Source organism: Leopardus geoffroyi, chromosome B4 (assembly GCF_018350155.1).
Source record: "Leopardus geoffroyi isolate Oge1 chromosome B4, O.geoffroyi_Oge1_pat1.0, whole genome shotgun sequence".
In the NCBI taxonomy this organism is placed as follows: Eukaryota; Metazoa; Chordata; class Mammalia; order Carnivora; family Felidae; genus Leopardus; species Leopardus geoffroyi.
Window position 1 is genome coordinate 136932508 of NC_059341.1, and position 16788 is coordinate 136949295.

General features: G+C 58.9%; 1 protein-coding gene across 1 annotated transcript in view; it reads left to right on the top strand.

The window, feature by feature from the left end:
- MPPED1 (metallophosphoesterase domain containing 1) overlaps positions 1-16788 on the top strand; it is a 75087-nt gene that overhangs the window by 48173 nt on the left and 10126 nt on the right. Inside the window, exon 4 of the mRNA XM_045463163.1 lies at positions 2956-3181. Coding sequence (XP_045319119.1) covers positions 2956-3181 — 226 coding nt within the window. The remainder of the gene's footprint in view (positions 1-2955; positions 3182-16788) is intronic.

Consider the following 16788-nt stretch of genomic DNA (forward strand, 5'->3'; position numbering starts at 1 on the left):
CCTGCAAGTCTCCAGGGATGCGGCAAGGGCCAGAAGCCAGGTGGCTGCCGGGACTGGGCAGGACTTCCAATGAGTGACGTGGGCTGAGCGTAGGGACTGGGGCAAACTGACATCTACTTCCTGCCTAAGGGAGGCACAGATCCGCAGCATTTGACTGGGCCAGGATCATGAAATGTGCAAATCGATTGATCGACTGTTAGAAAACAAAGAATGGCATTTTACTGGGAATTTTTCGAGGTGTGTGTGTGTGTGTGTGTGTGTGTGTGTGTGTTTTATGTTGGCAACAAATTCAAGTAAAAAAGTTACGCCAAACAACATGTGTCTGTGGGCAGGTCTGGCCTGCAAACTCTGGCCCCGGGAAAGCTGCCTGTGAATATCATGTGAGTATCCTGTGTTGTGATCTCTGTTCCATCCCTTCTGAAATCCCAGAACAGTTTTGCGAGGTCGGCATTCTTCTTCCCACCCTACAGGTGAGGAAACTGAGGCACACAGCTGGTTAGTGACAGAGCTGGGTCTGTCATTGTCTCGGGGCCTCCCCGAGTTGAGAAACACCGAAGAGGAGAAAACACTCTTTTCTCAAGCTTGTGAAGAATTCTGGGGTGGCTGGTGAGAAGTGTGAGCAGATTGTGGTTTTCTGCCAGTTTTTCAGAAAACACTTCTGGCTTCCCCTCTTCCCGCCCCCTGTGGCTGTGCTGGGAATCAGGTGGCCTTCGAACAGCCACAGAGCTCAAGGCTAGACAGGATTTGTGTGTCCCAGTTTCCGGGGTGGGGTGGGGATGTGGAGAAGGAAGTTTCTAACCGGGTTCTGGACTGTTCTGCTTCCTCATGATTAGAATATAATAATTGTAGGTACAGTACCCGAAACATTGTTATTGTTCATTAAGATGGTGATTTATTGTCTGCCATGAGACTCACTCTGCCCCTTCCTGGAGCTCACACAGGCCTGGGCAGACACACTGCTCCCTAAAAGGCCTATGGGAAGTCGGGTCTGACCACAGGTCAACCCCATGTGACCCAACATTGCGGGTGTCAGTTCTCGAGGCAAATAATCCTTAGGATTTGGAGCATTTTTGGAATTGGGTTCATGACAAAACACTCAGACAGCAGAGGACATAGGGTTTCATGTCACAGGCAAGGGTGGCTGTTCCTGGACTGTGTTCCCCCCTGGGGAGCCAGTCACAGGGAAGGGACTCTGTGGAGCCTGGGTGGGGGGGGGGGGGCACAGAGATCCTTAGCCCCCAGGAAGGGGCATTCCCCAGGCACACCCACCTTGATCAGAGGGGAAACTGAGGCTCAGAGAGGTTAAGTGACTTGCTCAGATGACGGTTGATGGAGCCGGGATTTGAGCCGAGGTCAGCTGGCCCCAAAACTAAGCACTTTGCCCTGTGTCTGCTCTTGTGGGGGTCACGGCCACCCGGGATCAGAGAAGATGCGCTGTGAGGGAGGGGTCTTCTCCGTGTGCCAGGAGCCAGGGGGGGTTGAGGACCCCTGGGAGGGTGCCCTTTCACATCACCTTGGGGCGCCAGGACAGAAGGCCAGAGCCAGAGGCGTGGCCGTGGCCTTCGGTGTGCTGGGACACAGCTCTGTGACCTGGGCTTGTTGGGGCGCTCTCCTGGGCTCTCCCCAAGCAGGTGGAAAGTGTCAGGGGCCACGTGGGGCTGGCTCAGAGTCCAGCTCTGTCACCCCCAGGCCACACGTCCTCCACACCACCGCACCCGGGTGCCCCCTGCGCCTCAGTTTCTACATCGGCACCGTGGACGTGGTGGGTGCCTGGCGCAATGTATGTGCTCCTGCAACCCTCTGGGATCACGTGAGCTAGTCATTTATGCTGAAGAATTCGGGACAAGTGAAGTGACTCTCTTGCTGACACAGGTGATGGTAAAGCTTAGTGTCCCTGTTGTCGCTGTGGCTCCTTCAGAAACCAGAGTCAGGTCATTTAGAAGTTCCTTCCGATGGCCACGACTGCTTCTCTGTGGAATGGCCATGGAATGTCACCACTTGCCTGCCTGGACACTCCTATCCGAGGCCCCGAGCTGGGCTGCTGTGTTCACGAACCCCTAGTGCTGGCCCAACCCACAGGACCCGCCCCGCCGGGAGGGGCCGCGAGAAGGGCTTGGGCCTCCGGGTTGGTTCACCTTCAGCTTGTCATTTTTCATCCAAATCAGGGCCCACAGGTGCCATCACGACTCTTTCTCCAGGCCCGGCGAGCCCGGCAGCTGAGGCTGGTGGGAGATGGGGAGTCAGGGGCCCCCCCGAGCCTGGGGCCAGGCTGGCTCTGGGGAGCGGTGGGGGCTGGGGGTGGGTGGCGGTTTACTAAGTCCACGGGGTTGTGCTAGTGGGGGGGGGGGGCAGCTGCGCTGGAAGCATCTGGGAGGCAGCCTCCACACCTGCTTAGGGCATCTGCCAGGTGGGGCCCCAGAGGAGGACAGGCAGGAGGTATGGTGTGGGCTTCTGCCTGGGCTTCTGCGCAGAGTGAGGCCAGAAGGACCCTGTTACTGGTTCAATGTATGCTACGCATAGCCAGCTTTGTTTTGGTTGCTTCATGATGGGCCCTGGGACAGTGAGGCTGGGGGCATAGGCCTGGGGGTCCAGGTCAGGGTCTCCTCTCTGGGGAAAAGTCTCCCAGACACAGAAAACAGAGGTGGGCAAGTCCTGAGCGTGGGGCGAGGCACGCTGCAACTCAGAGGCCTGGAGGAAGCTGTGCGGGCCCCTCCCGCCGGCCTGGGGTCTGGTGGCCTGTCCCCTAGCGGCCGCCTGGGCGGACGGGCTGCGGGGATGATGATGGGGCTGATCCGAGGGCACCCGCTGGGAGCGGGCGGCAGGAGCTGCTCTGCCCGGGATGCCGGTGGCCGTCGTCTGTCCCTCCCCGCTGCCCCCCCTTCCCCCGGGCCTTGTCGTGGCTTTCAGAAGGCCGACAGCGATGTGCTGTGTGTCTGTCTGCGTCCGCCTCTGCAGGGAGCCTGCCCTACGAGTACAAGATCGTGATTGCTGGCAACCACGAGCTGACCTTTGACCAGGAGTTCATGGCTGACCTCATCAAGCAGGACTTTTACTACTTCCCGTCCGTGTCGAAGCTGAAGCCAGAGAACTACGAGAACGTGCAGTCCCTCCTGACCAACTGCATCTACCTGCAGGACTCGGAGGTCACCGTGCGGGGCTTCCGGATCTATGGCTCCCCGTGGTGAGTGCGCCGGGCGCCTTCCCGACCTCGGCTGGGGGCGCTGGAGGAGCTGAGGCTGAACACGCGGAGGGAGGTGGGGCGCGGACAAGCACCGGGGAGCCCCGGATCCCTGCTGGGCACTGCATCTGGGCTCTCCCCTCACCCGCTGTGTGACCCCTGGCAGGTCACTGCTGCTCTCTGAGCCTCGGTTTCCCCGTATCTAACTGGCAAGTAGTCATATCAGCTGTGTCCTCCGTGCGGTACTGTCTCACATACAGGTGGGTACTGTTATCAACCCCGTTTTACAGGTGAGAGTGTGAGGCACAGAGAGGGTGAGGACCTTGCCAAGTGTCACACAGCTAGGGAGGGGGCAAAGCTGGCACTCCGGTTCCAGAACCCATGCTTTCAACCATCATTCTGTATGCCAGGAGCCTCCCTATCGCCATGTCCCCTGGCAAGAGGCATAGGTGAGGGGGGACGATTGATCAGCCAGGCCGAGGAAAGGCAGCTGGAATTTTCGTGGAAGGCCAGAGACCTGGTGTACTGTGTCGTTTTAATCACAAGTCCACATCAGACCCTTACCCTCTGCCGGGCATGCAGAACAATCAGGCCTCATCCCTGTCTTGGTGGGGATCAAGGTGAGAACAAGTTGTGACTCTTCTGTGTATGGTCTGTGGGTCCATCGGGGCCCTGGTGATAATGATGGTGATGATGGTCATGTTGATGATGGTGGTGATGATGACGATGGTGGTGATGCTGGTGCTGCTGATGGTGATGATGGTGGTGATGATGATGGGGATGGCCGTTATAGTGGTGATGATGGGAATGGTGATGGTGATGGTGATGGTGATGGTGGTGATGGTGGTGATGGTGGTGCTGCTGATGGTGATGATGGTGGTGATGATGATGGTCATGTTGATGGTGGTGATGATGGTGATGATGGTCATGTTGATGATGGTGGTGACGATGACGATGGTGGTGATGGTGAGGACGATGGTGGTGATGGTGATGATGGTGATGGTGGTGATGCTGGTAATGAAGGTGATGGTGATGATGGTAATGATGATGGTGATGGTGATGATGGTGATGGTGATGGTGATGGTGATGATGGTGGTGATGGTGGTACTGCTGATGGTGATGATGGTGGTGATGATGGTGGTGATGATGGTAATGAAGGTGATGGTGGTGGTGGTGATGATGATGATGGTGGTGCTGCTGATGGTGATGGTGGTGATGATGGTGATGATGGTCATGTTGATGGTGGTGATGATGATGGGGATGGCCGTTATAGTGGTGATGATGGTGATGGTGATGGTGATGATGATGGTGATGGTGGTGCTGCTGATGGTGATGATGGTGGTGATGATGATGGTCATGTGGATGATGGTGGCGATGATGGTGATGGTGGTGATGATGGTGATGATGGTCATGTTGATAATGGTGGTGATGTTGATGATGGTGGTGATGATGATGGGGATGGCCGTTATAGTGGTGATGATGGGGATGGTGATGGTGATGGTGATGGTGGTGATGGTGATGGTGGTGATGGTGATGGTGATGATGGTGGTGATGGTGGTGATGGTGGTGCTGCTGATGGTGATGATGGTGGTGATGATGATGGTCATGTGGATGATGGTGGTGATGATGGTGATGGTGGTGATGATGGTGATGATGGTCATGTTGATAATGGTGGTGATGTTGATGATGGTGGTGATGATGATGGGGATGGCCGTTATAGTGGTGATGATGGGGATGGTGATGGTGATGGTGATGGTGGTGATGGTGATGGTGGTGATGGTGATGGTGATGATGGTGGTGATGGTGGTGATGGTGGTGCTGCTGATGGTGATGATGGTGGTGATGATGATGGTCATGTGGATGATGGTGGTGATGATGGTGATGGTGGTGATGATGGTGATGATGGTCATGTTGATAATGGTGGTGATGTTGATGATGGTGGGGATGATGATGGGGATGGCCGTTATAGTGGTGATGATGGGGATGGTGGTAGTGGCAGCAGCAAATCATTCCTGAACAAATTCTGTTAGCTGGTCCCTGGGCTAAAGTCTCATAAGCATTGTTTCTAATTCGTACTCAGCCCTGAGAGGACCGATTCACTGTCCCCATTCTACAGGTGGACAGGTCAAGTGTTCCCTAGAGGCCCAGCTGGCAATAGCCACAGGGTGCCAAGTGCTGGCAGGGTGAGGAGGGTGCCATACACGGTGGAGAGAGACCACATGTCCTTGAAAGTGTGGCATGATCCCAGAAGGCTGCTTGGAGGAGGTGAGGTGACCTGAGTTATGAGGGAGGAGAAGGGCCTCCCCAGTTATGGAGGGGTAACAGGGCCCGAAGCCGTCAGAGTAGTACACGCAGGGAGGCTGAGGGACGATTTGGGGGCACACGGGGACTGTAGGGTGCAGGGACTTCAGGGAGAGCTGTTACCAACACGGAGCTGGGAAACCCCTGGGCTGCCTGCTGGACGTCACACCGTGACACCTGGTGGCCAGAGGCTGCGGGTGGGTTTAGGACCTTGTCCCATCCTGCCAAGGACTCTTCGTGGGGCAGAGGGATCATGTGGCTGTCCTACCGTCCCTGAGCCCCAGGAGGTGCCTGCTGTCATCTCTCTGGTCCTCACCGTGTCCGCGGTCGGTCTCCATGAGCTCCCCGCAGCCTCTGAGGTCTCAGATGAGGACTGCTGGGGCATTGGAGGACGTGGTGAGCTCGGTGCCCAGGACAGGAGCAGAGGGGAGGTGGCTGAATCTGCCTGGCAGGCCGCCGGAGCCCAGACTTGGAGAAGAAGTCTGGCTGGGCACGGCGGAAGGACTGGAGCGGGAGGTCCGCGAGGGAGTCAGGGGGGCCAATGGGAAGGCCTTCAGGTACCAGACCAGCCAATCTGGACAGCATCTCTGTGCCCCGTGTTTCCCACACCCCCTCGCCCCTACACACCCGCATGCACACACACCCCTTCTTAAAAATGTCATGTTCTGTAGGAATTAATAGTGTGGCTTTGGAACCAGACTGCCTGGGCTGAAACCTGGGCCTCACCCTTGATGGGCTGTGTGACCCTGGGCAAGTCACTTAGCCTCTCTGTGCCCCACCTCCCTTCCCTGCCAAACGGGAGTGGCAGCACACCTCCTGCAGAGGGTGGTCGTGAAGGTGTCGGGGGTTCGGCCGGGCCTGGTGCCCGCACCATCAAGCTCTCCGCGAACAGAGACACCATTTCTGTTCTTTGCTCCAGAGGCCAACCTTCCGACACCGCTTGGCCAGAACCCAGTAGGTGGGACGGAGGACAGGCAGGGGGTGGGGACTGGCAGGTGCCCCCCGGCGCCCACCCACTTCCCTCCCCCCAGAGCAGCTGTGTGCACCCCCAGGGCTGGGCACTGAAGAACCCCTTTGGCAGCCTGCTCTTAGGGCTCATGGGTGAGTGGAGGGCCAGGGCCAGGGCCCCGTGGTCCCCTGTGCCAGCTGGAGGCCAAATCCTGGTGCTCCCGAGGCCAGAGTGAGGCCAGCGGTTGGTGCGACTGCTCTGTGCTTGGGCCGCCGGTGGCTCCTGCGTTTGGCTTTTGTGACTTCCAGCACGGACAGTTCTAGACTCTTTAGTTCCGGTCGTCCTGGGGCCTTACTGCTTTCTCCTTGACGTCCTTACCTGTCGGTCGTCCTGTCTGTGGGAGTGGGAGGGGCGCAGGACAGAGAAGGGACCCAAGGAGGCCTTGGTGAAATCCAGGAGGGCTCCCTGTGGGAGGGGGGATTTGAAGTGGGGTTTCCACAGGTGGAGGAGGCAGGAGAGGAGCCATATCTCTGAGCCCCGTTCTGTGCTGGGCTCCACCAGACTCTTTGGGGTGCTGTTTCACAGCCCTCGATGCTGAGGGCTAAATGGTACCTCCTCTGTGCTCCCCCTGCAGGCTGGGAGCTGGCATTCTAGCAGCTGCCCTGGTTTCCCGTAGGCCCCATCTGGGGCTGGGAGCAGGTGGCGGGAATCACAGCAGCAGCAGTGGCCGGGCAGTTGGTTGGTAAGGGAAAGGCCGTTCAGATCGGGGCGCCGTGACTATGTAGCTGTGTGACTTTGGGCAAGTGCCTTAACCTCTCTGGTCCCTCTGTAGAGTGGGGAAATGACACCACCCGCGTTACAGGCAGTTGTGAGGTCTGTGTGGGCCCATCCAGAGGAAGGCCTGGCCCAGAGCGAGGCCCTGGAGGTTGGTTGTAATTACTGTTCCCCGGGAACTCCTGGGCTGGAGGCCGGGGTGGTAGCTCTCCTCTGGCTGATACCTCAACAGCGCCCAAGGCAGGGCCAGGACTCTAATGATCCCATTTCACAGAAGGGCAAGTAGAGGACCTGGCCTGCCCAGGTTGTCTGTAATGACTGGTTGTCCAGACTCGTAGTTGGGCTCTTTCTGCTTCAGGTTAGAGGCCATTCGGTGTCCTCGTATGAACACCTACTACGTGCCAGGCCCAGAACCACGGGCTCTATGTGTGTTCCTTGGTTCTCCAAAAAGCCTTCTGATGCGCCTACGCCTTATTGGCCCCGTGAGGATATGGCGGCCAGGGCACCCGACTGATGCTCTCAGGGTGACCTGTTAATTGCCTACCTCATTTGTCAGGGCTTTATTGACTGCCACACACTAATCTGGGTCCCGGGGACATGCTGGGAACCAGACGGGTGCAGCTCTTGCCTTCACGGGGTTTGTGTCCGCCGTGGGAGGCACATCAGCCACCAAGTCCTTGATTCCGCAAAGGCCAGGGGGCCAGGGCCTGGGAGCTGGGCTCCGGGCAGGCTTCCCGTGGGAGGGGCAGGGGCTGAAGAGGCACAGGTGGCCACGGAGGGTGGGGGGCCGGGGAAGGGTGTGACGGTCAGAGGGAACAGCTTGAGGGGCCGTGGGCGTTCTGGGCGTGGAGCGTGGCTTCCAGCCTGGGGGTAGGTCGCGGTGGGAGAGCGGAGGCCCTCACCCTGGGCGCTCAACTCTCAGTGAGTCACAGCTCCCTCTGCCTGTCACCCTGTGTTATCAATCCATGGGGACCCAGCACATCACAGCTGAGTCCCGGAAGGGAGACCGCGCTCAGAGGCGCAGGCCCGGCTGTCAGTCAAGGGCTCATTCCCTGGGCCCAGACACGGCAGACGCATCCCTAGGCTCTGCCTCTCGCTCCATGTCTGACCTGGGGAGTCACGCCTCTCCGAGCCTCGGGGTCCCAACTGCACCAGGGGCACCGTGGGAAACGGCACGAACCTGTCCCTGGGAGGCTATTCACAGCCGGGGCCGATTCTGCCTGGTGCGGGGCTCATGCACCGACTCCCCCCAACTGTCTGTCGAGGCTCAGCCCCCAGCCCCTGCCACCTGGGCACAAGGCAAAGCTTCCAGCTTCCAGAACCAGCTGGGAAGGGGACACAGAAAGCAAACTCGTGGTCACTGCGATCGGCTTTTCTTCTAAGTGGTGCCACCAGGAGATAGATGCTGTGCTTGGGAGAGAGAATCGTTCCAATTTTTTGTGGGGCCACCTACCCTGAAGGCCACAAGGCCGTCATGTGCCCAGCCCCCTGCAGGGCTCTGGGGACCCCGAAATGGACCAGGCCTGGCTCTGCCCTCTGGGAGCTCAGATGAGGTGGGGGGTGTCCATAACCGCTGACACCCCGTGCTGACCCAGGCTGTCCCTGGCCCCAGGCTTGCCTTCAGGTTCCCATCGGCCCTTGATGTGCCCCCCCCCCACCCCCCCGCCATGACAGGGCACCATTACCTGTAGCAGGTGATGAGCCAGACAGAATAATTTATGAGTATGTCCCATGCAATCTTTGGGACATACTTACACTAAGAAATTCTTTGTTGTTTATCTGAAGTTCACAATGAACACCCCGGCCTGAGATAGTCTGGTTCTTTGTGAAAAGGGCTGCTACACTGGGCGTTGTGTGGTGTCTTCTTTTCCACTCAGGATTATATCGTGCTGTGTTTTCTTTATTTATTTTTAAGTTTATTTATTTAGTTTGGAAGAGAGAGGGAGTGCATGAGCGCAAGTGGGGGAGGGGCAGAGAGCGGGGGAGAGAGAGAATCCCGAGCAGGCTCTTGACGGTCAGTGCAGAGCTTGACGCGGGGCTCGAACCCACGGACTGCGAGATCACGACCTGAGCCGAAGTCGGACGCTGAACGGACGGAGCCCCCCGGGCACCCCGGTGTTGTAAGGGCTTATTAAATTACATCCATTCTGCTGTGTTGGTGCCTCAGGCCGGCTTTCCTTCGCGGTCCCCCGATGGCCAGTGAGGCTGAGACTCTTATGTCAGACCCTTGGATCTCTTCTTTTGAGAAGTGCTCACGTCTTTTGCCCATTTAAAAAAAAATAATTGGGTTGTCTGTCTCCTTCTTATTGGTTCGTAGAGATTCTTCAGGGGTTCTGAACGTTACAAGTGGCTTTTCCTCCTCTGTGATTTTCTCTCTCTCTGCGGTGCCTTCAGATGGCCAGAAGCTCTGAATTTTGGTGTCGTCGGCCGTATTGGTGTTTTGCTTTCCGTGCTCTGTTCGAGAGATCTCCGCCTCCCTGGAATCATGAAGACATGTCTCTGTTGTCTTCCGGAAGCTTCTGCCCTTTCTGTTCGTGCTCAGTACTGCCACCTCCCCCTTCCGCGTGGGGTCTGTGTGTGGGCCTCTGCTGCTCCCTCCGTCCACTTAGGGCCGCACCGTCCACGACAGGGCCACCCTGTCGTAATTACTCTGGCGACGGTTTTCTTTCCTACTGGAACGTTTGGGGCTTCCTGAGAACGGGGACCTGAATCTCTGTTTGCTGGGCCTCACTCCAGTCTAGTACAGTGCCTGGCTTAGCAGAATAAATGTTTGTTGGATGGATGGATGGACGGACAGGTGACAGATAGCGGGCCGTGGGGACTCAGTTAAAAGTCAGACCTGGCGTGGCGTTCCTGCGTCTGTCTTTCTGGGGCTCCTCAGCCTCCTTGCCTGCAGCGTCCTTCCTCCTCTCCCTCTCCCTCCTCCTCTCCCTCTCCCTCCTCCTCCTCCTCCTCCTCCTCCTCCGTGCTGGTCTCTCTAAATCAGGGCCTGCCCATGCCGTCTCTCAACTTACCCCCAGGCTGGAGGCCAGATCCCTGCCCCCCCCCACCGCTGCACCCCGTTCCCTCCCTACCCCGGCAGAGGCTCCATCACTGAGGCCCGCAGTCCAGAGTCTCGCCAGGGCTGTGTGTGTTTGGGCCGCTGTCCCTGGGGCACCGCGACTTTCCAGGCCTCAGGGGAGCCACGTCCGGGCCCCTCGGGAACAGACTGCGCTGAGCCCTCACCAGCCCGGCTTAGAGGAAGGGGCGGGAACCAACCGCCGAAGAGAGGAAGAACTCAGCTGTTACAGAATCTTAAGCGTTGGGAAAAAATTCTGTATACATACCGTATTCATTTATGGGTCTTGGATACATTTTTTTGTTCTCATTTAACTGAAAACGGCCTTGATTTGAAAAAAAAAAAAAAGAGAGAGGAGCGCGGGAGGGAGTGAAATTGGCATGCAGCTTGTCCATCTGGTCTAATTACTTCTGGTATTTTGAAAGAAGGAATGTAAACCTGCTGAGACATTAAACTTTGAGAAGTGGCTGCCGGCCGTTGCTGGGCGTCTGGGCGCGGATCCTGGTTCTCAGCTTGGCGGCCTGGCACTGCCTCCTCCAGGCAGGTGCCCTGCCCCTCTCCCAGGGAGCCAGGGGCCTGGGGGACTGGCTCTCTTTACACGCCAGGCCACGCTCGAACGCTCGTGCTACCGGGCGGGTCCCGGCCGGGGGATCTGGGGTCCGAATCCAGGCTTTCTGTGAGATGACAGCCCCTGCGGCATTGTTCTCGGGATTCTGGGAGGTCATGGGTATAAACTGCTTGGCACAGAGTAGCCAGTCGGCACACGGCGGTCCCGCCCACCCCCTAACCCTCTACAGCTCGCTGCCTGGATTGCCCAGAGATCAAGGTTTCCTGCACAGCCAGGGGGTGCCCACTGAGCCGCCCCGGGGGACGGGGTGCGGGCAGGGGCCGAACCTTCCATGTCCTTCCCTCCCTGTGTGCGCAGGACAGGCCGCCGGGAGGGGTGGGGGCAGGAACTGAGCCGTCTGGCCGTTGTAAGGAGCAAAGGTCTGCTTGTTGGTGGATGATCCCGATGGCACCTGTTCTCATCGCTGCCCTGGAGGCCCCGCGCTCAGCCGCTTCTAACCTTCTTAGCCGTCAGCGGGGTCTGGACCCTTGTCCCCACTGGAGAGCTGAGGAGGCTGAGACCCAAGAAGGGAAGGGACTTGCTTCGGGTGCCCCAGTGCCTGAGAGGCGGGTTCCACCCCCCCACCGCCAGAACTGGGTACAGAGAGGTGCTAAAAGGTTTCTTTTTTAACTTCATTAGATAAGTCTTTTGGAGAAAAAAAGAATAGAGGCTAATATAGTGAAGTCCTGGCTTCTTCCTTGCCCCGGAGGCTCCCGCCAGGATGTGGTTGAGGTCCTGGGACCCTCCAGGCCTGAGGCCTGTGGTCGCCCATGGCCCGCTGTGCCCGGCTGCAGCCAGAGGCTGCTGGGGGCACAGGGAAGCCCCCCCTGCCCCGTGGCCACGGCCCCCCCGACTTCGGGGACACCGCCCTTCCCAGGAACACTGCGGAGTCCGTTTGCCACTGGTGCCCTCTCCAGGTGCCGCTGTGGCTCAGCTCCAAGCCGCTTACCCAGAATGCTTTGCTCTTTCTCTTAAGAAAACCTTTTCAATCTTTCAAAAAAACATTTATTTTTTTTTTTCAGTCTCCCTCTAATAATTGCCCAAGCTGTTTGGGGCGTTGGCCAGTGGGATCGCACACTGGCGTTCTATGAAGCTCTGCCCGGGGACGTCCCGGGCAGCCCAGTTTGGGGGTGTAGCCTGGTTTGGGGGTGCCCGTAAGACAGAAGTGTGCCCGCCTCGGTCTGTGGGTGCACGTGGCTGGGGATGGCTTACTTTTGCTTCTTGACCGAGGGCTTCCTGGGCCGCGTGGACCCGCCTGCTGGAGGACAAGCCCTGGCCCGGGGGTCAAGGGCATCTTCCATCTGGTGGAATCGTCCTGCCTCTATGTGGTCACGGGGTGGCCTTTTCTGCTCCACTTCCCTGCCTGCCCCCTGAAGCCCTCTGGGGGCCCAGCTTTACAGAGGGAGGGTGGCAGGCCCAGCTCCCTCCCCCTTAAGCCCCTGAGGCCTCCTGCTTGTTACTTCTGGGCCAGGAAGACGCACCTTCCCTGGTTCAAAGGCTGCTGGTCTCTGTGTACCTAAAGCTGTGTTTCTTAGAATTCGTCTCGTGTTTCTAGGTGATGTTAGCACCGGGCTGTGGCCTTCCTCTCCCGGCTTTCCTCCCTCTTCTGCAGCACGACCCCTGAGACCCCTCACTCAGCAAGCTCCCCAGGGCCTGCTCCGCCTGCCTAGCAACGGGGCGAGTCAGGATTGTTTTCATCCCCATTTTGCAGATGGGGAAGGTGAGGCTTGGGTAGCCGAGGAACTGGCCTGAGATCTCAGCCCTAGGCAGAGCTGCTCGGGGGTCCAGCCCAGGCAGGTGGGCTTGGTCAGCTTTGGGAGTGACCGGCCTGGACCGGCCAGCAGGCAACCTCGTCAGCTGCTCCTTCCCTTCCGCCCTGGCCCCCTGGCCCCGTCCCGCTGGCGGGATGCAGAGCCCCGATGGGGCTTCCTGGATCCCTGGGCCCAGCATGTTCTCCCTGAGCTCCGGGTCCTGCTTCTGTGAAATCAGACTCGGATTCTCCCCTCCCAGGGCCGGCCAAGGGCGGGATGAGGGCGGCACGCAGAGCCGCTGGGGGGGGGCATCGCTGTGACCTCGACCTCGGTGCTATTGCCCCGCCTGCCCCCTCGGGTCGGGGATGGGCTGTGCTCAAGTGGAAGCCACGGGGCCCGCCTGCCCCTGGGACTGGCCGCAAGCCCCACCCGAGCCTGATGCCGGGCCTGTGACAGTGCGAAGGGGGTCGGGAGCCAGCCGACACAGGCGTGCCCGCCACCAAGGGTCCGGCTGCTGCTCACGTCCTGTCTCCTCCCTCCGCTGGATTCTGGCGGTCGCCAGCCCCATGTGCCACAGGCAGCCGGCGAACTCTGGTGTCTGGAAGAAATTCCTCATGGTCCCTGGTCCTATGCTGTGCTGCCTCCACTCACACACACGCACACACACGCGCACACACACACACACCCGCTCCTCTCCCTCTCACGCAGAATTTCTCCTTTGCCCCTTTCCCGTCCTTATCTTTGTTGCTTCAACGTTGTTGTTATTTTCTTTACAGAGGGCCCCTTAACACATATGCGCACGATTCTACAGGAGATTAATGTTTGAAACGAATTGTCTGCCTTCTGAGTCCCAGCGAAACAAAAGATGAATGGTCCCCACCTCCGAAGGGTGGGGGAAATTAATTAGGAATGACAAAGGACCCCATTCTTCGGTTCCACTTATCTTGCTGCTGACTTGCGGTAACTGCTGTGTGCCAGGGCAAGGTGTGTGATTGACAGTCCTTGGGGACGTGTTGCCAGCCCGCGTGGCCCTGCCCCCTCGCTGGCAGCCGCTGCCCCTGCCGCTGCGAGGTGGCTCCCTCAGCCTCGCCCTTGCCCTCGGGGAGGGCAGAGGAGAAAGGCCAACCCCTCTATCAGAGCTGGGCAGGTGGGAGCGGCAGCCCGCACTGTGGGATGTCCCCAGGGGTCAGGGGACCGCCTGTGGGGTGAGGGGTCAGCATGAACCCTCTCGGGGAACCCGGGTGTGTCACTGACCTCTGAGCCTCGGTTTCCCCTGCTGCCGAATGGGAGCACAACCTCCCTGGAGTGCCGAGAGTGTCCCGGGCAGCACTTGGGGACAGTGACACGGGGCAGCCTCATCTGAGATGCTCTCCATACTGGCCGTCTCTGAGAGAAGGCAGAAGCTTCCTCTCTGTGGGGAGTGGGGCCACTGCCTTCCTCAGACTGCAGCCTCTGCCTCCGTAGCATGAGGGATGGCGGTGAGAATGTGTGACCCCGCGGGGTCCACTGTGACAGGCTGTCCCCTCTACCTGGCAGGGCAGCCGTCCTCAACCCCCAGCCCAGGAGTGGGCGGCCTGGGGAGGCAGGGGTTCCCCCAAAGGAGGTGAGTCGGACGCAGCAGAGGGTGTGAGCACACTGAGCCTGCTTCACCTCTGAGGCCTCATCTGTGAAATGGGCACATGAGCCCCCCGGGCAGGTCATGGGAGGCGGGATGCCCAGTGGAGGCTGTCTGTTCTCGTGCTGGTTCCTGCTGCAGCTCTGGGGGCTTCGGGACTCCAGGGGCTCGGGGGGGGGGGCGGGGCACCCATTGGGAGGGTGCGCGGAAGAGGGGGCTGATGCTTGGTTCTTCCCACCTGCCTGCCTTCCGGGCAGAGCACCTGCTGTTAATTCTATCCTACATTCATTCATTCCTGCATCCCGGGAGCAAACCCTCCTTGAGGCCGCCTGGGCTCTGCCATCTGTCAGGCAGGAGGGATTTTGACCTCGGCCTGCCCTGCGGGAGCCACCATGAGGGCACGCAGAGAAGGGAGGGTCACCTGTGCTTGGGGGATGATGTGACCAGGGGAAGCCTCCTGGAAGAGGGGGCCTTTAAGCCAAGCCTGAACAAATAATGGGTCATGGACTCTGAGGTGAGGCTAGGAAGGGCCTTTCAGATGGCTGGAACAGCAGGTGCAAAAACCCAGAGGTGGGGCAAGGCTAGGTTGTGTTCAGGAAACAGAGAGGCTTATTGTGGCCGGCGAGTGGTGAGGTCAACAGGAAATCTGAGCAGGACAGTTCGAAAGGTGGGCTGGGACAGAGCCCAAGGGCCGGTGTGCCAGGCCGTGAGGTCTGGGCTTGTCCTGCAGGCATAGGGAGCCATGGAAGGCTTTGGAGTAGAGGAGTCACAGAGGGGAACAGTTGAGAGGTGGGGCACCAAGGGCCAGAATCACAGGCTACTTCCTCTCTGTCCAGCCAGGCTCAGAGGGGACCTGGCAGGGCCAGGGGTGGGGCTGGGACCTGGCAGGGGAGACTGGGAGCTGCTCAGAGGGACAGGCAGGCAGTTGCCATTGAAGAGGGGGGAACCTGTGGCCTGAGCACCCCAGCAGGATCCTCTTTGGGCCAGTCGCCCATTGGGCACAGGAGGCGGGAACCAGGAACCCCCGGAATCTCTCTTGCCTCCTGTGTGTCCTCGGACACACCTCTTAACCTCTCTGTGCCATTGTTTCCTTGACTTTAAAGTGAGAGCCTCCCCGGACTTTGTCCTGAGGGTTGGCTGATTTGAGATGGGGAAGTGGCCGGTAAAGTAGGGGTTTGCTGAGGAAGGGGAGGCAGGATTCCCGGTCCTATTTGCATAATTCTGGCTTGAAGGCAGAGAGCCCAGGCTCTGGAATCCGCTCTCTGGGTTTGAGCCCTGGTTGCATCACTTGGTCACCAGGTAACCCTGAGCAAGTCTCTGTTCCTCCCCACACCTCGGTTTCTGCATCTGTAAAATGGAGCAGTGATGGCAGCTGCCTCCCAGAGTGGGTGTGAGGACGGGGGGCTCATGGAACACCCCTGGAGGTGTGCTGGTGTGGGTGCCCTCTTGGGGTCCCCGCAGCGCCCCTCGGCATTGGCCGAGGGAACCCCCGATGCCTGCCCCTGGGCATCGTACCCTGGCCTGGGTGTGCCCCTGGGCCCAGCCCCACTCCGGGGCACCCTGGGGCCTCCTCTGTCCACACACCCCAGCATCCCCGGGAAATGGGTGGCCACCCCTCAGGCTACCTGAATGGCCCCAGGGGACACCCCCTCCTGGGGGCTGCACGCCTTACCTGGCAAAGCGGAGCGGCTCTAGACCAGCACCGTCCCCCTCCCTTCTGCCGTCGGGGACCTGGGATTCACGCTTCGGGGGGAAATCGTTTAATGATTGGCCACGAGGAGGTCATTTGTATTGGCTAAGCGGGCTTAATTAGACTGGATTCGAAGGTTACCATAAGCGCACAAAAAAGCTGTTAAGGGGTTAACCTCTGAGAGATTACATTGTATTCAGCGCTCTGTTAAAGTTTGAATTAATTTTTCCCATGGGTTTGTTCACATTCTAATTTTCAACTAAATGAGACATCTGTTTCAGAAAAGGAAAATTTGCTCTGGTTGTCATGGCAACTATCATTCTGTAAGAAAATTATTCCAATGGTTACTTTAGAACAGAAAGACAGAAATTCAGGACATAAAGCCGCTTCCCATCGCTCAGTCGGGTTTCTGATTCATCCGACCTCCTTGGGGTCTGGGACGTGTCCTGGAAGGCGTGTAGACGCTGGGTTCCTGGCCCTCCTCGTGGCGAGGCTGGGTCCCGGGGCTAGGTCACACTGGAGACGGGGAATGTTCTTTTGCAGGGTCCCGGGATCCTGTCTTGGGCATTGGCAGTCCCAGACCACTGGCTGCTCCCGCTGTGGGTGGGCCAGTAGCGGGGGCGGGTGGGGGTGCTGGACCCTGGCTGCTTAGGCGGGAGGCCTTTGAGCCTCTGCCTGCCCTGTCGTCGGCCTGGAAACCCGGGCAGCCTTGCACTTCACCTCTGGCCCCTAAGGGGCCTGACCGGATGAGGAGGAGGTCGATGGACCATCTGGGGCTGACTTCACCTTGAACTGGCACCGCCTCTTCCCGTGGCAGAAACCCAAATGCACATCATCCAGGAGGGGCCGGAGAGTTTTCCGAGCC